Source organism: Nycticebus coucang, chromosome 4 (genome assembly GCF_027406575.1).
Source record: "Nycticebus coucang isolate mNycCou1 chromosome 4, mNycCou1.pri, whole genome shotgun sequence".
In the NCBI taxonomy this organism is placed as follows: Eukaryota; Metazoa; Chordata; class Mammalia; order Primates; family Lorisidae; genus Nycticebus; species Nycticebus coucang.
The window spans coordinates 61,635,776-61,661,851 of record NC_069783.1 but is presented as its reverse complement, the minus strand read 5'-3'; the positions used below and the strand labels follow the sequence as shown (position 1 = coordinate 61,661,851).

The 26,076-nt window shown below is 34.7% G+C and overlaps 1 protein-coding gene and 1 pseudogene across 3 annotated transcripts in view; both read left to right on the top strand.

Moving 5' to 3' along the window:
- Nucleotides 1-26,076, top strand: part of WDPCP (WD repeat containing planar cell polarity effector) — a 495,763-nt gene that overhangs the window by 464,515 nt on the left and 5,172 nt on the right. For all 3 annotated transcript variants that reach the window (XM_053586757.1, XM_053586756.1, XM_053586755.1), the window contains 2 exons: nt 1,679-1,758; nt 7,999-8,030. In XM_053586757.1, the coding sequence (XP_053442732.1) occupies nt 1,679-1,758; nt 7,999-8,030 (112 nt within the window). The remainder of the gene's footprint in view (nt 1-1,678; nt 1,759-7,998; nt 8,031-26,076) is intronic.
- On the top strand, nt 19,080-19,541 carry LOC128582992 (coiled-coil-helix-coiled-coil-helix domain-containing protein 2-like; annotated as a pseudogene).

Sequence of the window (26,076 nt, the reverse complement as noted above, 5' to 3'; positions counted from 1 at the left end):
GCCCACACTGGGGCCCCAGACAACAGCCAAAGTTCTCCGCACTCCTGCTCAGGCTCTCCCCAAGGCTCAATTGAGTGCCAAGTCCAAAGACACCAAAACAGTTCACAGTTAAGGCCATTACGGTTTGCAGTCTCGCTGCTACTGAACTTTCAGTTGCGGGCGGGTTTAGACCGATTGAACACACGCGACCACTTGCCGTTTTTCCACTGTTTTAGTCCTCCTCCTGGGGTCCAGAAGTCTCTCGCTGACTCCCTGTATCCTCACAGGGGTGATGATAGGTAGATCCCACCAGCCAGAGATGCCTGGAGTCCTATCTCCCCAGACTCATGGTGCCCAGATGCAAGGAAGCTGTTACTCGGCCGCCATCTTGATCCAATTAGCAATTCTATTCTTAAGTATTTACCCTAGAGAAATGAAAACATAGTCAAACAAGAACCTGTATATTAATGTTTACAGCAGTTTCATTCACAATTGTCAAAAACTGAGAAATCTCAACAGTTGAATAAATAAGCTAGTACATATGTAAAATGGAATGTTGCTGAACAATAAAAAGTAACCAACTATTGATACACATAACAACTTGAGATGAATATTAAGGGTATTATATTAGAGACAAAACCTAGTCACAGAAGTCTAATTGTATGATTTGAAGTCAAAATTATAGTTACAGAGATTTCAGTGGTTGCTGAGGGTTGTGAATAAGGGATGGTATGAGTATAAAAAAATATATATAAGGGAGTTTTTTGGCATGATGAAACTGTTCTGTATTCTGATTGTGGTGATAACAACATAAATCTAAATATCTGTTAAAATTCATAGAACTCTACCCCCGAAGAAAGTCAATTTAAATATATAATAATTTTAACAGTAAAAACTGTAAAACAAATATAGCATGTATATAATAAGTGAAAGATGACATGAAATTTTATAAGGCATTATTATCTCAGTTTTATTTTTTAAGATGCATAAATAATAAGTACAGTAGCTAAATATCCAGAGGAGAATTCTTGTTGGATTATGTTAGTATTCTTTTTCTATGTTTGGGGGGTTTTCCTACACTAATAGTAAATTACTTTTTAAATTAGGAAAATACTATTTAATATAAACATTTTACCATTCATTTTATTTTTGTAATAACCAGGAGTTCAGCACATCACATTTGGTTTCCATGATTCTGTCTTCTAAAAACTGTATATAGTTCATGGCCAGTCTGGGGCAACATGGTGAGATACTGTCTCTACAAATTTTGTTTTTAAATTAGCCAGGCATGGTGGCCCATGCCTGTAGTCCCAGCTATTTGGGATGCTGAGGCTGAGGAGGAAAGAATGCTTGTGGTCAAGAGTTTGAAGCTGCACCGAGCTATCCTTATACCTCTGTACTCCAGCCTTGGCAACAGGGTAAGACCCTGTCTCTGGAAAAAAAAAAAAAAAAAAATAGAAGAAGAAGAAAGAAAGAAAGAAAAATAAAAAAGCTATATATGTAAAATACATCATTTTTATGTTGTATTTAAATGACTACTGTATTTTTTTAAAGGGTCCAGGAAAATGTATTTAAATTATACTTTCTAAAAACTCAAAAATTTGAAACTATTCAATACTCTAAAATTTATAATTTATTCCTAATCCTTAAAATTTTCATTTTTAATCTTCTTTCCCATTAAAATACCCATACACTACAGACAAGGAACTGACAGAAGGAATGAAGTTGAAAAAGACATCTGTGCTGGAACTTTGATGGCTAATCCAAGTAATACAGAAGGTAATAGTATTCAAGGTACCTAAAGTATTCAAAGTAAAACAGAAAAACAATGTCATAGCTTGCAAGAACCTTCAGCAAATAAATAAGAAAACCTTAAGCATTTCTATTTGATGTATTATAAGACTGTTCTTGGCTGATGTATTGTAAAATTACCAAGTAATGTGATTGTAACAGCAAGGCTAAATTTTAATGATCATACAAATAAATGCGGCTAAATTTGAGAATCTCATTAAAGTATTGATTCTGATTCAGTAGGTCTAGGGTGGGGACCATGATTCTGCATTTCTAACAAGCTATCTATTGGTAAGCTGCTATCTTGGAGACTACACTTTGAATAGCCAGGCTCTGAGGGTCACTGAAAAAAATGGCATGAATCTTGCCCAAATTGGTAGAAAAGAAAAAAATGTACATAGTATCATATCACAGGTAATATACTACCTAAAAGCGGTACCAAAAAAACAGCATGACAGTAACAGAAATAACTGCTAGCCAAGCTGTCCAGCTGAACAGGTATCTTCAAAAATCAGTAGACTTTCAACATACAGAAGAAATTCCAGACATAGAAAATACAAATAATATATGTAGATGACTGGCTGTAAAGGGGCAAAAGTAATTAACATTTGAGTGTTCTCACTATGTCCCCTTCTCATTCCCTTCTAAAGATATTAAGATATAACATAAAGATATTAATGAGGCCCACTCATTTTATCACCTTTCCCTCTAAGAAGAGGTCAACTCTGCTGAATTGTCTTTGAGATTTTCAAATGCAAAATTTAGAAGAAAAGGAAAAACAGAGAGGCAAGTAGAATTAAGAGCCTTTGTATGGAGCTTTTCTTCTGGAGAGTTTAGGAAAGGAAATACATGAGAGCAACTTTAATATGTGGAAAAGTGGATAGGAGAAAAGATGCATTTTTAAGAAGTATCACATTATACCGAGTATATAGTACAAGCATATAATTTTTTTTAGTTTGAGTTCAACTAGCTGTATGTCAGAAAGCCTATGTAACATAGCCCCAATTCTGATCCTAAATTTGGTCACTTCAACTCTTTAGTTGTCTTCATCTCTGAAATAAAAATTTTATAAAATGATTTGCCAATCACACAGGACTGGCAAATGAATAAGCAATTAAAGTAATTTTGGTATTAGTAATTTAAAAATATATGATTCCCTGTAGGGGAAAAAAATCGCATTTTCTCTGTAAGTTTCTGTTTTCCCTTGAATTTGGAGGAAAATATGAGTTAATGGTATTCAATGAAGCCAGAAGGAAAGTTGAAATTAAAAGTTAATGGCTACTCCATTTAAAAAATGACTATATTCAAAGAATGAATGTGTCCCTGAAGTTGATAGTTTCCTTCATGGTATTTAAGAAATATAATTGAAGATTATTAGTTATTTCTAAATGACTTTTTTCATTCTAACAGTGATAGTCATTGTTCTAAAGTACGATGGATTTAAGTCAATGGCTTTAAATATGTCATAAGGCCAGTGATGCTAAGGTGTAAAGAATAGTAAAAAATAGGATTGAAAGGTAGGTCAGGAGCCTGATTGTGGACAGACTTCAATGTAAGGAGTTTACATTACAGTTTATTTCATCTGGTAGTGTATGGATTTGAAAGTAATCAGGCAGATAAATGAGATCATCAAAAGCATTTTATAAGAATACTAATCTGATGGCCTCATTCTTAAGTGAGAAACGGCTGAGAAGGTTCAGTGCCTGTAGCTCAGTGGCTAGGGCGCCAGGCAACATACACTGGAGTTGGCGGGTTCAAACCCAGCCCAGGCCTGCCAAACAACAATGACAACTACAACCAGAAAATAGCCAAGTATTGTGGCGGGCACCTGTAGTCCCGGCTACTTGGGAGGCTGAGACAAGAGAATTGCTTGACCCCAAGACTTTGAGGTTGCTGTGAGCTGTGATGCCAGAGCACTCTACCGAGGGCATCAGCTTGAGACTGTCTCAAAAAGAAAAGAAAAAAATGGCAGAGGAAATATCAAACAGCAAGCTTATTAAAATAATTTGGGAGTAAATTAAGCCTGAGTGAAAATATTGATAATAGGAAAAGAAAAAGATAAATTTGAGAGACATTATGAAAAAACTTCACATGACTTGAATTCCTTTATGCCACAATCAAACAGATATTAAATGTCATTATGTGTCAGAAACTACATTATGCAGTAGAAATAGAGGAAGGTAAAAGATAATTCCTGCTTATAAGGTGATCACAGTAAAGAACTGTGGTAGAAGTACAGTAGAATGCTTTGATGCATTATCCAAACTGTCATTTAAAGTGACTGCTGTGGTTTGAATATCCCCTCCAAAATTCATGCTGAAATTTAATTTCTAGTGTTGCAGTATTGAGTAGTGAGTCCTAATTTATGAATGGATTCTTGGGTTAACAGGTTATATGGTAGGGGAACTAGTGGCTTTATAAGAAGAAAAAGAGACCTGAGCTAGTACATTAGCATACTCAGTCCCTTTGCCGTCAGAGTCTCAACCAGCAAGAAGGTTTTTGCCAGTTATAGCCCCTCATCCTTGGACCTCTCAGCCTCCATAACTGTAAGAAATAATTATTTTCTCTTTATAGATCACCCAGTTTCAGGTAGTCTGTCATAAGCAACAGAAAACAGACTAACACAGTAGTCTGTTTTATAATCTGTCCATACCATCTCTATCCGATCTTATTTTTCCACTACTCCACAATTTTTAACTTTCTACTTCCTCATTGCCCAATACCTAAAATGATTCCTTATACCCAACACTTCTAAAAATATTGACTTTGGAAATGATTAATAGTTTCCAATTGACTTACACTAATGATCATGGTCCAGATTTCTTCCACATGGCCTCTAATAGCATTTGACATTATTGACTACTCCCTTCCTTAAAATATTCTTATCTTGGCCTCCTTTGTATTCAGACCACTGAATCCTCTTTTCTCCTATTAAGATCTTGGTCAACTCTAATAACCATTTTAGAAATAGTAAACAAATAAGGTGGGGCTCAGTGGCTAATGCCTGTAATCCCAGCACACTGGGAGGCCAAGGTAGGTGGATTGCTTGACCTCAGAAGTTCAAAACCAGCCTGAGCAAGAGTGAAACCCTGTGTCTACTAAAAAACAAACAAACAAACAAAAAAACTAGCCAGGTGTCATGGTGAGCACCTGTAGTCCCAGTTACGTAAGAGGCTGAGGCAAAGAAGATTGCTTGAGCATTTAGGTATTGAGTTTGAGGTTGCTGTGAATATCATAACACCAAAGCACTCAACCCAGGGGATACACAATGAGACTCAGTATCCCCCCCCCAAAAAAAAGGTAAAGAAAAGAAATAGTATGTAAATAGGTTAAAAACAAAATTTTAAAGTACCTATTCTAATATAGGTGGCCTGGTGAGGGCTCAACTACAACTTGAACTTTACCTCAGAAATAAAAAATGTAACCTAAACATTTGTTCCCTCATATCAATCTGAAATTAAAAAATAAATAAAATTAAAGATTAAAGAAAAATAACACATCTGGTCCTCTCTTTTGGCCTATATGTGATCTGCAAAACTTAAGTACCGAAAGATGAATGCAGTAAGAACAAATTAATGAAAAAAAAGAACAAATTAATGAATATGAATTGTATTAGTCAAGGTTATAATTTCTGTGCTGAGATGGAAATTTTGCTGAATGAGAAGAAGCACCATTAACCACTGTTATCAAACTGAATGGCTTTGGAAATTAGCTTTTGCTGCAAACTTTATAATATTTCTTAATGATTTCAACCTAAAGTTAAAAGGCAAAACAGTACTTACATGCGAAATTTATACTGAAGTAAAGCCATTTGAATGTTTACTGAGGTTGTCTGACTCATAAGTAATGTCAAAATTGTGCTACCAAGAGCAAAAACAAGAAATGAGATACATATTTTCCCACAAAGATCTGAAATAGATACATTTTCTCAGCTGATACAATGGTTCCACCTAAAGTAAAAAAGAAACATCCAAGTTTTTAGCACTTAAAAGTCCCAAATCCTAAGAATCCACTTGGTCCCAGAAAACTGGAACAACTAGTCTCCCTAATTCTGGCATTGTTTTCTGGACCTGGGTTAAAGTGCAAAGGAATTTCCATATTTCAAAATCTATCGGCTGTGCAACTGAGGAGTTTCTATCTAACTTTCAACTGGAAGTGATTAATCTGCAAGGTAATAACATGCTATAAGATAAATATCAGGATAAGACGATAAAATTCTATAAAATACTATGCTATTCATTGATATCAGTATTTGCTAGTACTTAACTATTTGAAAGACATTTTCAGAGGTGAAATACATAAAATCTCATCAGATAAACATTAAAATAAAAATGTACAGTGGAGTTTGATGAGAAAGAATACTAAATTTGAACCCTAATGAAATGAAATGCTATCCTCCTAGAGCATTAGAGGATTTTTTAAAGAAAAAATATTCAGTAATTATTATTATAGTTTGAATTTCATCAATAAAATATTTGTGGAATTTTTCTGTCTTGTTATATAAATACTAGTATCTTCAATTTTTCCTCTGACCCCACCAAGCCTAAAATATTTACAGTTTGGCCCTTTATGTGATGTGGGCCCCTCGTCTAGACAATATAGTTAAGGAATGAGTACTGTCACAGTTGATAAGAAAGTAAATGAAGCAGTAACACTGGCTTTTATGATAAAAATAAACAGAATTGGTATATATTTAAAAGTCTGTAACATACCAGACTTAGAAGCCATCACTTTGCTATACCACTCTCTTTAGATGTCCGTCTAGAATCTAGATTATAGATATTAAAACCTCTGCTATGAAAGTTAATTTTCCTTTATATGAAGACATTGGCATGGATTCAACAAATTCTGACAATGACTAACATGAAAAAATGTATATCTTTTTTTAAAGTTTTTTTAAAAATGAAGTTGTTTAGCTTAAAAATGTCAATATTACAGAAGTAATGACTACTGTGTAAAATTATACAAACTACCCTGGATGTTTTATGGTTTATGGAAAATTTTCTAAAACATGCCAAATTAAAACAGGAGAGTTTGGTTTTAGTTTTGTTTAGAATAAGAAGAATTTATTGACTAAATTTATTGAAAAACAAAATGTTGAACCAGTTTCTAAAAGAAATTATTAATTTTATGCTCCTGGAGATGTTCGAAGATCTTCCCAAAGGCAAGAGCCAATCCATTATTTTTAAAAATTCAGATGTACTATGGAAACATTACAGATTTTTTAGCATAGAGCTATATTATGTTACAAGTATTATAAAATTATCGAAAGATAAAACACTCCAAGTAATATAAAAAATACACCCCCAATAGCAAGTAATTTTGAGTCAATGAGAGACAAATATTTTTATACATACACACAATCATCATCAACACATTACTTGGTGCTACAAGTATGAGGAGGAAGTAAAGGGGGAATTAGATGCTGCCAAGAAGCTTCAGTAAGTGTATAATCTACTTGGGAAGGTAAACTAACGGAAAAACAAGTCTAGTGCCAAATGAATAGTATATGTAAGCATTAAGCACTGGAAGAGAAGAGAAACAATTGGGAGTTACAAATACCACTGATTATACACAATAACTTGTTTCAGGGATGAGAATATGTAAATTAACACCTATTAATAATATCCATCAGTAATGAAAAATTAAGATTGTGGCAGTTACTGTCACAGTTCTTTTTCCTGAGCATATAAAGTAAGGAAGCGTCTTTTAAAAGCATCATTTTGATGTACTAAGACAATGTCTACAGGAATAGTGCTTCTATTAGAGCAGATAACATACTCATCAATTACAGTTTTCTTTCCCACTGAGCAAAAAAGAAAAGAAAAGCCTCATAAAACTCTACACTGTTCCCTAGGTAACCACCACTAATCAACCGGAATTGGCATTTAGATGAAACTTACTTGCCATGTTTGTTTTAAGGTATCAGTTAAAAAACACAAAGAACATACAGACATAGTCTACTCATTTGATTTCAGTGCAGTTATTAGCCATACATGTATGTCTGCAAATAACTGGTACTTTCATACTATGTTAAAGTTTTTATTTTCTCTAGTTTTCAGCATTTTAATTTATTTAAGTTATGATTATTTGAGTATTTATATTTTTAGTAAATAAATATAAAAGTTTTAGTTTTAAACATTTTATTAATAACAATTAATTTTGTTAATATTTTATTAAGGTTTTATTTTATTTTAAGATAATTAATGTTGTGATCTTTTATTTTAGAAAGAGAACTGAAAGAAGACTATAGAAGACAGGTAAAACACTTTCTCTTACTGTTTTTCTCTTATAATTTAAATACTTTATGTATGTTTTGATTATTTTGACTCAGAAAACACTGTGTATTCATCTGCATTAATTAAATAAACAGTTTCTAAAAATAAATTAATTAATTAATTAACAGTTTCTAGAAAACTATTCAACTTTTCAGTATTACCAAGTGGTACTGAAGGAGTTATTTTTAAAATAAAATTACTCATAATGAAAAACGTATAGATGAAACTATATATCTTGAATTTGATTCAAAATAATCTAGTGGGGAGGAAGTAGAAGGGATATAGATGAATTAAGAGTCACCAGGAATTGGTAATTATGAAACTGGGTGATGGGAAATTTAACAGTTTATAAATATAATTTGGATATTTGAAATTATCCAAAATAAAAAATTAAAGGTTTATAATAATGATGAAATTATAAAATACATTTCTTTTACATTTAGGTATACTTTTTGTAAGTAATGCATATTTTAAAAATCACATCTTGTATAGGTGCAGTGGCTCATGTCTGTAATCCCAGCAGCACTTTGGGAAGCCAAGACAGGAAGAGTGCTTGAAGCCAGCAGTTTTGAAAAAATAGAAAGAATTAGCCAGGCATGGTGGCATGTGCCAGCTATTCAGGAGGCTGAGTTGGGAGGATCTGTTGAGCCCAGTAGTTCCAGGTTACAGTGAGCTATTATGACACCATTGTGTGCAATCCTGGGTGATAGCAAGACCCCATCTCTTAGAAACAAAATAGGTCTGATGAGTGATTCTGAACCCCTCTCTATATTCTGTCCCTGAAATCACATTTAAGTTCCTAGAAAGCCATCACATCTAAATTTCTAGTTTCTGAAAAGAAATACCAATTTCCTATTATATGAATATCAAAAAGGTTACATATAAATCAGAGAAATACCTGTAATTTTATTAATCACCCATATAGCCCACAGTGGATTATCGTAGTAACTGATTTGTTATGAGACTTGAGTTTGAATGACAGTTCCACAATTATGAGCATTACAACTCTGTACAAATCATGTCATCTTTTTTAGCCTCAACTTCTTCATCTGTAAAATAGACATAATTCTGCATACCCCAAAGGATTTTTATGAAACGCTATTATAAACATCAACATGGTAGGACTTAGTGATATAGAACTATACTAATGATAATAATTATCAACATCGTTGCTTCAATCAGCCTCTCTGTAAACAGATCTCTTCTGAAGATAAAATAATCTTGATTAGTTTGGCAGCAAATAATCCATATTGCAGTTGTATATACATGCATAAACTTTGCATTTAATTTTCTAAAAAAGAAACTTTACTTCAAATTTTATGTATTTTAAATAGCTTATTTTTTTAGAACACTTGCTTTAAAAAAGATAGCATCCCACCAAAACTTCACAGACATCTCCACTTAGATATACATGTATACATAAGGTCCAATCAAGAAATTCACTTCCAAAAATCTTTCTGGAAGGGTTTTTATACAGAATAAGGGAAACATCAGTTTGTACACTAAAGTTAGAATATACCAGGTGCAGCTGCTCACACCTATGTTCCTAACATTCTGGGAGGCTACAGCGAGAGAATCACTTGAGACCAGTTCAAACCAGCCCAGGGAACACAGTGACACCCCATCTCTACATAAAATAAGAAAAATCATCTAGGTATGGTGGTGTGTGCCTATACACCCACCTATTAAGAAGCTTAGACATGGGCAGTGCCTGTGGCTCAGGGAGTAGGGTGCCAGCCCCATGTGCCAAGGATGGCAGGTTCAAACCCAGCCTCGGCCTAACTGCAACAAAAAATAGCTGGGCATTGTGCCAGGCACCTGTAATCCCAGCTGAGGGAACATACAAACATACATAATCGGGAGGCTGAGGCAAAGAATCGCCTAAGCCCTAAAGCTGGAGGTTGCTGTGAGCTGTAACATCACAGCACTCTACCAAGGGGGACAAAATAAGACTCTGTCTCTAAAAAAGAAAAAGAAGAAGAAGAAGAAGCTGAGACACAGGATCCCTTGCGCCCCAGAGTTTGAGGCTGCGGTAAGCTATGTTAATATCACTGTCTCCAGCCTCAGCAACAGAGCGAGACTCTGTCTCTGATAATAAAGTATAGAAATTATTGTAACCTAATTTATCACAAGACTTTGAGTTCAGATTTTACTGTACTATCTGAGTTCAGATTAGTATTAACTCTTACACACTTTATTCTCAGCCCTCTGCTTTCTTGTTTAGAACTTGTTACTCAGTACAAGTAAGACACCATTTATACCAATTATACCAATTACTATGGCACATAAAGATCTTAATTCAAAATTTTCATATACTACATTTTAAAGTAGTATTTGTGTTCTTTAAATAATTTTCTTTTAATTTATATTAAAATTTATTAACCATTGTTCAACATATTTCTCTTTATCAATTCTTTGTCAGTTTAAACCAATTGAATATATTCAATAAAATATTTTATCACTAATTTATGAAGTCCTTATTATATGGTTGGAACTGGTCGTAGCACCTTATGTGTTTAATTCAATTAATATAACTGTGTTGAGCCAGAGTACTGTGACATTATAGTTCACAAAAACCTCTCACTTTCTTGGGCTCAACTTATCCTCCTGCCTAAGCCTCCCAAGTAACTGGGACTACAGGTGCCCACCACAATACCTGGCTAGTTTTTTCTATTTTCAGTAGAGACAGGGTCTTGCTCTTGTTCAGGTTGGTCTCGAACTCCTGAGCTCAAGCAATCCACCTGCCTCGACCCCTCAGAATACTAGGATTACAGGTATGAATCACTATGCCTGGCCCAGAGAAAATTATTAACATTAACAGTACCTTTGATTTCCCCCGGGTGCTCCTCCTCAGTTACATTCTTCTCCCTCCACCTACTCTTGCAGTCTTCAATATTGTGCTGTCCTTCCCTTGTTTGTCTTTATAGTTTTCCCATATGATGCTATATTCATAAATAACATCCAATTTAGTTTTATCTTTCTGAATTTTATATAAATAGAAACATAGTGCATTCATTTTGTTACTTTTTTCCACTCAATATTATGTTTTTTAATACATCATGCTGAACTCCTGAGCTCAAGCAATCCTCTTGCTTGGGCCTGCCAACGTGCTAGGATTCCAGGCATAAGCTACCATGCCTGGTCTATTCTTATATTGTTAATGGGAATTTATGTTGATTCTAGCTTTTTCTATCACAATCCATATTGCTATGAACATTGTTTTACACATCCCTAGGGTATATATTTAGGAGTGAAATTTCTGGTCACAGGCAATCCACATCTTTAATTTTAATTCCAAAGTAGTTTTACCAATTTGCATCCCTACCAAATTTGAGTTTCCATTTCTCTACATCTTGCTAATACTTAGATTTAAAACTCAGATTTCTAAATTTTTGCCATTCCTAGTAGCTGTGCAATGGTTTCTCACCAAAGTTTTAATTTGCATTTTTTTAATTAATAATGAGGCTGAACATCTCTTCATATGTTTCCAGTCACTATATTTCTTCTTCCTTGAAATGCCTCTTCCTATCTTGTACTCATTTTCTATTGCATTCTTTGCCTTTTTCTCACTGATTTGTAGTCGTTCTTTTTATGTTCTGGAAACTAATCCTTTGTCAGTGTTACAATGACTTTTACTAGGTTGTTACTTATCTCTTCCCTCTTATCAACTATAAAGCTGATAAAGAAAATTTTGACTACATTAAAGAATGTATCATGCTTTCCCTTTCTGTATTGTTTCAGATGTCCTTTTCTACTCCCAATGTTATACAGAACTTTCCTGTTATTTAAGTTTTTGCCTTTCATGTTAATGTCTATATTCCATTTTGGTTCAGTGTGTGTGTGTGTATGTGTGGGCGTGCACGTGTGCGTGCATTCTTTCGATATGATCCCATTAGTTTTGGAAACTGCCTTACTTAAATTAACACATGATATCCCAGACTCATCTTATAAATCCCCTTCCAGTAGACCCGAAATCTATTATATCTCCCTTTTTACCATTATCTCTGTGGTTACCTTGGTTTTTAAACTTTAATGGACAGATCAGGAAATAAATATTTTTTAAAAGAACAAACATGAGTTTTAACTGATGGCTCCAATTTAAAAGAAAGATAAAGGGAGTTAAAAAAAATGATGTAGACTTTATATCTTTTGTATTAACCTGGATGGAATTGGAAAACATTCTCTTTAGTAAAGCATCACAAAAATAAAAAAGTATCCAATGTACTCAGTACTAATATATACGAAATCAGTAGACAAACAAATACACCCCCACACAGGAGAAAAACACGATTAAACCCAAGTGGGGAGAAAAAGGGAAAAGGGAGAAGGGAGGAGGGAGGAAGATTGGTGTGCTCTCACCTAACAGGCACAATATAAGCATTTATGGTATACCTCCTGGGTAAAAAACACAACTACTTTACTTAACAAATGCAAACAATGTAACCTAGTCATCTGTACCCTCATAATCTGAAATTCAAAAGAAAACTAAAAAATGATAAAGGGAGTTTAATTTGGATTTTTTTCTCATATTAAAAATATTTTTCTTGTATTAAAAATCTTGGCCCATAATGATATGTAGTATTAGCATTTTTGTGTATTTTAACTAACCATCACTTCACTGTAACTGCTTCCACTAAAGTTCCCAATGATCTAGAAACTTCCAAATCTAATGGACAGTTATTAGTACTTAACTCATTAGAGATCTCCACAGTATTTAATACTATTATGTTCTTCATCTTGAAACATTTAGCTTCTGCAAAGTATTATACCACACACTATTAGTTCTTCTACCTTTCTATTTTATTTGTATCTCTGAGTCATTTTACTTACCTCTAGCCTTTTTTTCTCTAATGGTTCTCTAAAATACCCCTTGACATTTTTATCAACTCTCAGAAATCAGCAACAGACAGACAGACATTAATTGCTATCTCTAACCCAGCTTACATCCCAAAGTTCAAACTTGACATATCCTGCTGCCTCAACTCATTGCTGGAACAATATAATTGCTCCTCTGTGACATTCCATAGCATTCTGTACTTCTCCTACCACCATAAATACCATTTTTTAATTTTTTATTAATATTAAATCATAGCTGTGTACATTAATGCGATCATGGGGCACCATACACTGGTTTAATAAATAGTTTGACACATTTTCATCACACTGGTTAACATAGCCTTCCTGGCATTTTCTTAGTTATTGTGTTAAGACAATTATATTCTACATTTACTAAGTTTCACATGTACCCTTGTAAGATGCGCTGCAGGTGTAATCCCACCAATCACCCTCCCTCTGCCCATACTCCCCCCCTCCCCTCCCCTCCCTCTCTCCTTTCCCCATATTCTTAGGTTATAACTGGGTTATAGCTTTCATGTGAAAGCCATAAATTAGTTTCATTGTAGGGCTGAGTACATTGGATACATTTTCTTCCATTCTTGAGATACGTTACTAAGAAGAATATGTTCCAGCTCCATCCATATAAACATGAAAGAGGTAAAGTCTCCATCTTTCTTTAAGGCTGCATAATATTCCATGGTGTAAATATACCACAATTTATTAATCCATTCGTGGATTGATGGGCACTTGGGCTTTTTCCATGACTTAGCAATTGTGAATTGGGCTGCAATAAACATTCTGAATACCATTTTTTATTATAACTTCTGGTTTAATTGTCTCTTTCACTAAGCTGTAAGTTTCTTAAAGGTAGTATTTGTACCTGTTTCGCTCAACATCTTTTTTTTTTTTTTTTTTTTGAGACAGAATCTCACTTTATTGTCCTCCATAGAATACCTGTGGTGTTACAGCTCACAGCAACCTCTAACTCTTGGGCTTAAGCGATTCTCTTGCCTCAGCCTCCCAAGTAGCTGGGACTACAGGCAACTGCCACATGCCTAGCTATTTTTAGAGACAAGGTCTCACTCTTGCTCAGGCTGGTCTCCAGCTTGGGAGCTCAGGCAATCTACCCGCCTTGGCCTCCCAGAGTGCTAGGATTCTAGGTGTGAGCCACCATGCCTGGCTTGCTCAAAATCTTATCATGCAAACAGGCATGGAATTCTGAGGTGAATGGTTGTCAGATAACATAGACACAAATGAATGAACAAATAACTTTTCAACTAGGTAAAACACAAAATTTAACATGTCCAACGTCAAACTCACCATTTTGTCACAAGCTCCAAACCTGTTCCTTCTTACGTGGTCTTCATCAGTTTTTTTTGTTTTATTTTTTGAGACAGAGTATCACTTTATCACCCTTGATAAGAGTGCCATGGCGTCCCACAGCTCACAGTGATCTCCAACACCTGGGCTTAGGCGATTCTCTTGCCTCAGCCTCCCGAGTAGCTGGGAGTACTGGCACCCGCCACAATACCCGGCAATTTTTTGTTGCAGTTTGGCTGGGGCCAGGTTTGAACCCTCCACCCTTGGTATATGGGGCCGGCGCCCTACGCACTGAGCCACAGGCGCTGCCCAGCCACCGCAAACTCTTGGGCTTAAGTGATTCTCTTGCCTCAGCCTCCCAAGTAGCTGGCGACAGGCACCCACCAACACGCCCAGCAATTTTTTTGTTGCAGTTGTTTAGCTGTTATTTAGCTGGCCCAGTCCAGGTTCAAACCTACCACCTTTGGTGTATGTGGCTGGTGACATAACCACTATGCTACAGGCGCCAACCCATCTTTGTCATTTTCAGTTCCCTACAACCCACTTACAACTATTCAATCATCAAGTTCAGTTGATTATTGCACCTATCTCTAGAAACTAGGCCTATAACCATTATAATTTATATCTTAATCATTTTCACCTGAAGTATTGCTTCCTATTACACTTGTCTTTATACCTATCACTATCACTACCACCACTTCTTCCAATCTGGCTCCAGAGTAATCTACCTAACGTATCATTCCAAGCTCCTTATTATGGCAAATATGACTCTTTGTTACCTGTCCTGCTCCTTCCTGTTTCACTGTCATGTCTCTGATGCCTATTATATCACTTGGCACACTGTAGCTGGCCAATAAATGTTTATTGAACCAAACTAGACCTACATAGACTTATGTACCTTCTCATTAACAATATTTTATTGCAAAAAAAGGTAAACATAACAAAAAGTTCTAAGATTGCACAAGTAAACATCCCCATACAGTAAACATTCACATATCCACTATCTATAATCTACAATTAATGTTTTACAATAATTGCTTTATCACATATCTATCCCTTGATCCATCCCTTTATTAATCCCTCTTATCCTTTTTCTTTCATCTCTTATTATATTCAAACATCTTATTTTGGGGGTATGTTACAAAGTAGGTTGTAGTACACTTCATTCCTCTAGCTAGTTTAGCATACATATTATTCACTAAAATTTGTTGTTTAAAATCCTTCCTTTCCCCTGTAAACTGTATATAAATGAAATGTACAAATTTTCAGTGTTCCATTGTGAGTCTGTACATGTATAATACATAATATGTATATTTTACTATATTATACCCATATTATTATAGATTCAACCCTCCATCAATTCCCCAGATGACTTTAACCCAAATAATTCCTTTAGTTAGTTCAAAATATTACAGAGATACGAGTATTTTTGGTTACATGGATCACTTTTGTTATTTATGCTTGAGTCAGTGTTATTAGTGTGCCCTTCACTCAGATAGTGTTCATTGTAACTGTTAGGTACATTTTTGTCCATCTTCTCTTCCTACCTCTTTCCTACTTGATTTTCACTGAGTTTTACTTCCCTCTGTTTATATGTTTGCACATCAGTTAATTCCAATTTAATAGCAAGCACATGTGGTGTTTATTTTTTCCATTCTTTAGATACTTTACTTAGGATAATGGTCCCCATTTCCTTCCAAATTGCTGCAAAAGGCCTTAATTCATTATTCTGCATGGCAGAGTAATATTCCATAGTATACATATACCACATTCTGTTAATCTACTCACAAATTGATGAGTACTTGGGTTGATTCTACATCTTTGCAATTGTGAATTATGCTGCAATAAGCATTTGAATATAGGTGTATTTTTTTTTCACCATAAGTATTTTTGATATAATGATTTCTTTCCCTTTGGGTAAATACCCAGTACTGGGATTGCTAGATCAAATGATAGGTCTAGTTTTAGTTCTTTGAGGAATATTAATACTGTTTTCCACAGAGGTTGTACTAATTTGTAGTCCCACCAACAGCGTATAAGCATTCCTTTCAGCATCCCATGCCAGCATCTGTTGTTTTTGGACTTTTTAATTAAAGGCATTCTAACTGGAGTAAATTGACATCTCATTGTGGTTATTTATTTACTTATTTAGACACAGAGTCTTACTCTGTTGCCCTGGGTAGAGTGCTATGGTGTCATAGCTCACAGCAACCTCAAACTCTTGGGCTGAAGTGATCCTCTTGACTCAGCCTCCCAAGTAGCTGAGATTACAGGTGCCCACCAGAACGCCCTTCTGCTTTTAGCAGAGACAGGGAATCACTCTTTCTCAGCTGGTCTCTGAACTCCTGAGCTCAGGGGATCCACCCACGTCGGCCTCTCAGAGTGCTAGGATTACAGGCATGAGATACCGTGCCTGGCGTCATTGTGGTCTTAACTTGGATTTCCCTGATTATTACTGGTGTTGAGCATTTTTTCCTTTTTATTGGCCATTTGTCTATCTTCTTTTGGAAAGCTTCTGGTCATGTCTTTTGTCCCCTTGTTAATGGGGTTGTTTGGCTTTTTCTTGTTCATAGATCCTGGTGATTAGCCCTTTATCAGATGTATAACTTATGGATATTTTTCTCCCATTCTGTAGGTTGTCTATTTGTTTTGTTGATTATTTAACTGCATGTACATATGCTTTTTAATTTAATCAAGACTCATTTATTTATTTTTACTGTTGCTGTGATAGCCATTGGGGTCTTCTTCATAAATTCTTTACTTAGGCTTATATCTAGAAGAGTTTTTCCAACTTTTTTTAAATCATTCTTACAGTTTCATGCCTTACATTTAAGCCTTTCATTCAAGTGTAAAGCTAGTTTATGGTCAAAGTAAGCAGTGACATTATTTTTAAATCACTACTTGTTTTAACCATGACTTAGCTTTAAGCCTCATCAGAATATAATTTTTAATTCTAAGAAAATTATTTGGGTAAAATCCTCTGGGAATATATATATTCCCCAGAATGTACGTATGTGTGTGTGTGTGTGTGTGTGTGTGTGTATATATATATATATATATATATATATCTGAAGTGTAAAGTTCTCTGACACTTTGAATTAACTTACCAAAATCTTAGTCACTAGAGCAGTTACTTTCTCTAATAATATAAATTGCTACCTGTTTGCAACTTCTCAAGAAAGTATTTCCTTCAAATTTCCTTACCACATTGTCTTTTGTAGAAAAACATGAAAAGAGAATTATATAGCCTTGCCATAACTTGAAATAAAATTTGAGAAACAATTTGTTAGTTTTTGTGAAAATAAAAAAGTGTTCCTACAACAAGAAGATATTCTTGTTTAACTAATTTCTTCTCATTTTTAAAGTTTATATACCATCTTCACAGTGATCTTACTAACCTCAGGTGCCCTGCAGTTTTAGAGACTGTTCAGTGACAGTTTAATAAGATTCTTGCACACTTTATCCAGAAGTTTGAAAAACACATTTAAATTAATTTTAACTTAGATACAAAGTGATTTCCCTATAGTCAGCCACAATAAAAAAAGAACAAATTAGGAAATTCATAAAATTTTTCTATTTATATTTCAAAAGTTGACCCAATACTGACTTAATCAGAAGCCATCAGAGGTCACTAATAAATGAAGCAGTTTACATACATCAATTTCACCAGTTTCATATTTCTTACCAAGAACTAAGATTACCAGAATTTCACATAAAAATACCAATGCTCAAAATGTTCAAAGTATAAGCTAAATATCTAAGCCTTTGAAAACATAAAATCCTATGAAAACAGTGTGTGTATATATATATGTATATATAAGCAAACATATAAAAATACGTATTTTTTCCTGGCATTCTATGAACCTTAGCCAGAAATTAATTTTAATTTTATTTATCTACATGCTGAGTAGGTATTACTAATCATAATTGTAATCTATTATATTTGAGCAGAAAAGGATATCAGAGTTGATTCATAGAAATAAAATAAATATGAATTTTAGAGAAACAAACAAAATTGGGGAAGAGGAATACTATAAAGAATCTATATTCTGTGATCACAGGAGTAGAGTGAACAAAAAATACAGAATGACTTGATCAAGTGAAATTAGAATTTCACTAATATCTTCATACTACATATTTGATTCTGGGTTGCTTTGGCACAATACTCCAGCTAATGCTAATACAATAAGGAAACCACATAGAACTGAAGTAAACAGTGATTAAGAAAAGAACTACTAAGAAGAGTAATGTCAGCAAGTAGCAATTAAGAACTCCAGGGCCTCATTCTCCCACATAAACCTTAAAAAAACAACTACAGACTGGCTAAAATAACTTTATAGGAACTGTGGAGAATAGTTAAAAGGCCTACAGAAACCAAGTTAACAAGAAATCAAGAAAAAGCCATATTCAAAGCAGTAGGAAATATCATGGCATTCTTGCTCCACCATCTCCCTAGCCATGGTCTTGGTCTGAAGGAGGTGAGAACCCAGTTCCAAGTTCCATCCCTAAACTGGAGGGAGCAGAGCTGACTTTATTCGCAACATTCTAACTTGTCAGGGTACTAAATAACATATCTTTGATTCTCCTAACTGGGAGCTCAGTTGAGAGTAAGGCATGGCTGGACTCAGGTGGGAGAAGCAGTGGGCATCACTCGGGAAAGCTGCAAGGAGAATTAGCACAGATTCTTGGAACAAGAGATTATGTATGGGTGGAAACATATGATTGACTATCAAGGTCATCAATTTCTTTGGAATTTTAAGAATATTAAAAGCAGCCATGTATACAGGGATTAAAACACCACACACAGGCCTGTGAAAGATGCATACTCAGGCAAATTTTTCACAATTCTAGGCGCCTACCCACCACACATTTGCAATGCTGCTTGGAAGCCAAAGCCACACCTATTGCATGGCCCCTCTGGCTAGCCAGGCACCTCAGATAAGAACTGCATCCAGGCCAGCATCAGCAGCTCAGCCACTAATAGCAACCCCACCATCTGCAGTTGGCTCATCTGCTGCTGTACCTGGCAGCCAGGCCTGATGGCCCAGATGGCAACTACTGCAGCCAGCATAGCTCTGAGCTCTGTAGTTGGGCATACACTAGGTCATGCCATCACTGGGGGCTTCAAGTTTAGGACATAATGCTGAGCCCTCCAGCCCTAACATCACTTACCAGGAGCCTCAGGGAAGCCAGCCAGCATAGTAGTTTCAGGTTGGGCCTTGCTTCTATAAGATAAAATAGTTCTTAGAATGTGCCCAGAACCAGAGCGAAATAAAGCTCTGTGACGGTTTCAGTGAGGTACTGAAACAGTGTCAACTTAAAAATGGATTATCCTAATCAAGAAGTTCAAGTTGAAGAAATGGAAAATTGACTCAAGACCAAGTTAATTTAGCATAAAAATGTAATTGATAATGAAGTATAAAGTCTAAAATTATCAGTTAAACCTCTCCTTTGTCATAAATAGCTTTCTTGCTTCAGAATTACAGTTGAAGAGGGTTTTCTTACTATGTTTATTGAGATGATAAAGAATTGGGAGCTGGGCAAATGTTGGTGTGGCCTCCTTAAACCAGCTATTGTGAAATTATTTGAGTGGTAATTAGAATAAAGTGATCTCTTTCCCCTTCCTCCCAAAAAAGATGCATGCTCAGAAAAGACCTAGTAAGATCTTTAGCTTTTACTTTGTGATGATCCCAAAATTTAAAAGGAAAACCATAATAATTAGGGAAGGACTTCCATGGCAAAGACCCAGTCTACACTTCTGAATAGGTAAGGTACTATTTTTTCAAATGCCCAGTTGGCCCTTTGTGAACAATTCTCCCCCACTAAAATCACAGTCTGTACAAAGAAACAGAGAGACACAGACCATTCAAAAATAAAAACAAATTGGCAGAAGTGATCCCTAAAAAAATATAGGCATCAGACTTAACAGAAAAAGACTTAAAAACTGTCTTAATTATGTTCAAACAACTAAAAGAAAACATGGAAAATATCTAAGGAAGTCAGGAAAACTACATGAACAAAGTTAAAATATCAGTGAAGAGATAGAAATTATTAAAAAACTCAACATCACTAATCACCAGAGAAATGCAAATTAAAATCACAATGACACATAATTCCTTGTCAGTATGGCCATTACTAAAAAATAAAAAAAAAAATGTTGGTGGTGATATGGTGAAAAGAAAATGCTTTTACACTGTTAGTGGGGATGAAAATTAGTACAATCTCTATGGAAAATAGTGTAGATAATCTTCAAAGAAACAAAAGTAGGCCCCCCATTCAGTCTGGCAATCTCACCAGTGAATATCTACCCAAAGGAAAAGAAGTTATTATATTAAAAAGATACATGTACTCATACGTTTCTCACAGCAAAATCCGTAATTGCATAGATATTGAATCAAACTAAGTGCCTATCAATTGAGGAGTAAGTAAAAAAATTTGGTACATATTTATATGGAATACCTCTCAGTCGTAAAAGAGAATGAAATAATGTCTTTTGCAGCAACTTGGATGGAACTGAAGCCATAATCCTAAATGAAATGTCTCAGGAATGGAAAAACAAATACCACATGTACTCACTTGTGAGTAGAAGCTGAACAATGGGTATACATGGTCACATAGAGTGGTGTAAAGGACTTTGGAGACTAGGAAGGGGGGAGAATGAGATCAGATTAAGGGATCAAAAACTACCTATCAGGTACAATCTATACTCTTCAGGTGATAGGTACATTAAAAGCCCTGACTTCTAACTTCACCACTATATGATTCATCCATATAATGGAAAACCACTTGTACCCACTAAATTCATTCAACTAAAAGAGGGAAATATTAAAAGAAATTTAATAATTTCAGAAATTTTGAAACTGAAAAATACCATAGTCAAATTAAAAAATTCACTACACAAGTTCAAACAGCAGACTTAAGTAAGCAGAAGAAGCAGAAGAAAAAGTAAGTGAACTTAAAGATAACTTATTTGAAATTATCGAGTCTGAGTTTCAACAAAACAAAAGAACATAAAAGTGAACAGAGCCTAAGAGACTATAGAACAAGATCAAGGGAGACCATGAATGCATTATAGGAGAAGACAATGAGAAAGATGTGGGGAAACTTATGTGAAGAAACAATGGCCAAACATTTCCTTAATCTGAGGACAAAAATAGACATACAAACTCAAGAAGCTCAGGGAACTCCAACTATGATAAACCCAAAGAAACCCACACCAAAACATACAATAATCAAACTTTTGAAGGACAAAGACAGAATCTTCAAAATTGCAAGAGAAAAAGAACTCATCCCATGGACGGAACCTAATAAGATCCAAAGCAGATTTCTCAATAGAAACCTTGCAATCTAAAAAGGAATGGAATGATACAAAGTGCTGAAAGAAAAAACATCTACCAAGAATACTATGTCAGGAAAAACTGTTCCTGACAGTTCCTGACTGTTCCTGAGAGCAGAGATGCCTAAAATAAAGATAAAATTAAGAATTCCTAGATGAATAAGCTGTTTCATCAATACCCCTAGACCTGCCCAATAAGAAATAAAAATAGAATTCTTCAAATTTAAACAAAAAGATGCTAGAAAGCAACACAATAAAGTTATAATGAAAGTTCAAAAGTTCTATAGTAAAAGTAAATGTGGACAAATATAGAATCCTATATTATAATAATTCTGGTGTATAAATCTACTTTTAATTCTTGCATATAATCTATAAAACAAAATCACACACACAAACTCAATGTCTGTGTTAATGAAAACACAATATATAAAGATGTAATTTGTGGGTGGTACCTGTGACTTAAGGAGTAGGGCGCCAGCCCCACCAGAGGTGGTAGGTTCAAACCCGGCCCCAGCCAAAAACTGCAAAAATAAATAAATAAATAAATAAAAATGTAATTTGTGACAACAGTAACATAAATGGGGAGCTGTAAAGGAGAGCTTTATATGTAAATGAAGTTGCCTTGTTATCAGTCTAAAATATATTGTATAACCTGAAAATGTGTTATGCAATCATAATGATAACCACACATACACACACAAAAAAAAATCAATCCCATGCACACAAAAGAAAATGAGAAGGGAATCAAAGCATGTCACTACAAAAAAAAAAAAAAAATCAATGAAACTGGCCTGTATCTCTGAGGAAGGGTGGCATGCCCTTTGATTTCAGGTTTCACGGGGTGTACAACTTCAGATAATTGGCTTGTGGAATTTTTAACTCTAAGCAAGCTAACTCTGCATATGTCCCAGGGGGCCCCAGGTCCCTTAAGCCTCTGGAAGAATAGCAACTCATTTTAAACTCACACTGAGTTCACTTTGTGTGCTTGATGTAGGATATGTTTATTTCTAAATATTATCCTACAAAACACAAAAGAAGACAGTATTAAAAGAAATGAGGGATGAAAAAGCCACAAGACATACAGAGAAATAAAATGACAATAGTAAATCCTTCCATATCAGTAATTACTTTAAGTGTAAATAGTTAAACTCCACAGTTAAAAGACATATACAGGCTGAACAGACTTAAAAAAAAAAAAAAGGCCCAACAATATAGTGCACACAAGAGATTCATTTTAGATCTAATACATAAGGTAAAATTGAAAGAATATAAAAAGATACCCCCATGTAAAGAGTAAGCTTAAGAGAGCAGAGATGCCTATAATAATATAAGACAAAATAAACTTTAAGTCAAAAACTGTCCCAAGAGACTAGGATGGATATCATGTAATGATTAAGGAATTAACTCACCAGGAAGATATAATGACTATAAATATTTATGCATCAAACATCAGAGTTCTAAAATATATGAAACAGACATTAACAGAATTAAAGGAACAAGTAGACAGCAATGCATTAATATTATGAGACTTCAGTATCTCATTTTCAGTAACGGATAGAACAACAGACAGAACATCAGTAAGGAAAGAAAGTACCTGAACAACACCATCAACCAACTGAATGGAACAAATATATATAGAACATTCCACCCAATCCTTATGAAAATCTCAAATTTTTTCACAGAAATAGGAAAAAAACCTTTCTTAAATTAATATGGAATATCAAGGGACTATAGAAAGCCAAAATAATCTTGAAAATGAAAAACAAAGCTGAAAAAAAAATCACACTTCCTCATTTCAAAACTTACTACAAAGCTACAGTAATCAAAACAGTATGGTACTAGTATAAAGATATACAGAACCATGGGATAGAATAGAATGCCTGGAATTAAACCGTTGTTTATATAAATAAATGATTCTAACAAAGATTCCAAGGTCATTCAATGGGGGAAATGACAGCCTTTTCAACATATAATGCTAAGAAAATGAAATATCATATGGGAAAGTATGAAGTTGGACCCTTACCTTACACCATGTACAAAAATTAATTAAAAATGTATCAAGGACCTGCACATAAGGTCTAAAGCTATAAACCTCTTAGAAGAAAATAGCTTCACAACATTGGATTTGGCAATGATTTCATGAATAAGACACTAAAAGCACCAGTAACAATAAACATAAATTGGATTTCATTAAAATTATAAAAATTTTTGTCCATCAAAAGGACACTATCAACAGAGTAAAAAAGTAGCCTGCACAACAGAAGAAAATACATTTAAGAGATTTGTATCCATGGGGTCCATATCTGTGGATCTAGCCAACTACAGATCAAGGGACCTGGAACCTAACCACAGAGATACTGAGGGACAAATATATTTGTAAATCACATGTCTGTTTAGTGACTAATAACTAGAATATACATATAAAGAACTCCAAGAAGGTAGGCATGCCTTCAAGATCCTCCAAGGATAGCTTGATGACAGGACTTTGAACACTGGAAACATAGCGAGATCTCATCTCTTTAAAAAAAAGGAGGAGGAGGAGAAAGAGAAGAAAGGAGAGAAAGAAAGAAAGAAAATTAGCCAGGTTTAGTGGCACACACTTACAGTGCCAGCCAATCAGGAGGCTGAGGTAGGAGGATTGCTTGAGCGCAGTTCAAGGCTACAATGAGCTAGACTAAGCCACTGCACTCTAGCCTGAGCAACAGAGGGAGACACTGTCTCTTAAAAATAAAACGAATACAACAACAACAAAAACTCCTATACCTTAATAACAATAGAAAAATTTTTAGATGGGCAAAGGATTTAAATAGACATTTATTCCAAGATATACAAATGGCCAATAAGTACATGAAATGATGCTCAACATCATTGTTAGGAAAATGCAAATCAAAATCACAATGAGTTAGGTTGCACCCATTGCTCAGTGGCATCCATAGCTCAGTGCGTAGGGCGCCTGCCACATACACCGAGGCTGGTGGGTTCAAACCCAACCTGGGCCAGCTAAACAGCAATGACAACTGCAACATCAAAAAACAAAAAAAAACAGCTGGGCGTTGTGGCAGGTGCCTGTCTTCCCCATCTACTTGGGAGGCTGAGACAAGAGAATCACTTAAGCCCGAGAGTTCGAGGATGCTGTGAGCTGTGACACCAGGGCACTCTACCGAGGGCCACATAGAAAAAAAAAAAAAATCACAATGAGCAACTACTTCACATACATTAGGATGGCTATTATCACTTGATTTTAGAAAAAAGGCAAAGAAGCAATAGGATGTCTAATATCAAAATGCAGAAAGCAAAAGTATCGTAAGAGTGTGAAGAAACTAGAACATTTGCTTTCTACATTACTGTGGGACTGTAAAATGGTATGACCTCTATGGAAAACATAGGTAGTTTGTTAAAAAAAAAAAATACAGTACTATTATATAATCTAGAAATTTTATTTCTGGTATAAACTCAAAGAATTGAAAGCAGAGACATGAATAAATATTTTTACATCCATATTCATAGAGCTTTAGCCAAAAAGTGGAAACAACCCAATGTCTATCAACACATAAATGCTTACGCAAAATGTGGTACATACATACAATGGATTATTATTTGGCCCTAAAAATGAATCAAATTCTGATACTGTCCACACACAGATGAACCTGCAGACATTATGCTAAGCAAAATAAGCCAAACTCAAAAGGACAAATACTATATGAGTCTATTTATATGAAGTACCTGGCACGGTCAAATTTCTAGAAGCAAAAAGTAAAATAATGGTTTCCAGGGGCTGAAGAAAAGAGAAAATGGAAAATTGTTTAATGACAACAAAGTTTCAGGTTGGGATGATGAAAATGTTCTCAAGATAGATAACAGTGGAGGTTGCACAATATGAATGTACATATGCCACTGAATTGTAGACTTAAAAAAAACAATTAAAATGGTCAATTTCATGTTATATATATTTCACAATAAGAAAAAAGAAGAAATGAAACAAGCTAGCTCTTGGGAAGATTTTCGGAAGAATTAGTGCAAATGACAAAAACTGAAGAAAAGAATTTGAATTCTCCTTTAAACTTTAATAATTTATAGATTAACTTGAGGCTATTAAGTTTGAATGAGTTTCTAGGTATGGAGCATACCTCTTGTTCCCTCGCACCGACTTTTTGTCATAATAAATTAGGTAATAAATCACGGTGATATATATCTACCCTGTCTTGTTTGTACTACTCACTGGCATACTGTCTGGAAGAAATCTTAGGTTTAGAAATAGCAGAAACTCATTGTTTGAATGTGGAATTACTGCAGATATAGCTGCTTATATTGCTTTCTAATTTACTATCACCCAGGAAAGTTAAGCCCAGCCAGAGGGGAGTGGTATAGATAGAATAGGAAATGTGTGTGTATACATAAACACACACTGTATTTACATATAGACAATTACATTAATAAAGAGCACCTTGAAGAATAAGTGTGTAACTTGTAAAAATGATCAATAAAGTAGCAATTTTTATGTTCACTAATACTTCTATAATAAGTTTATTAATTTAT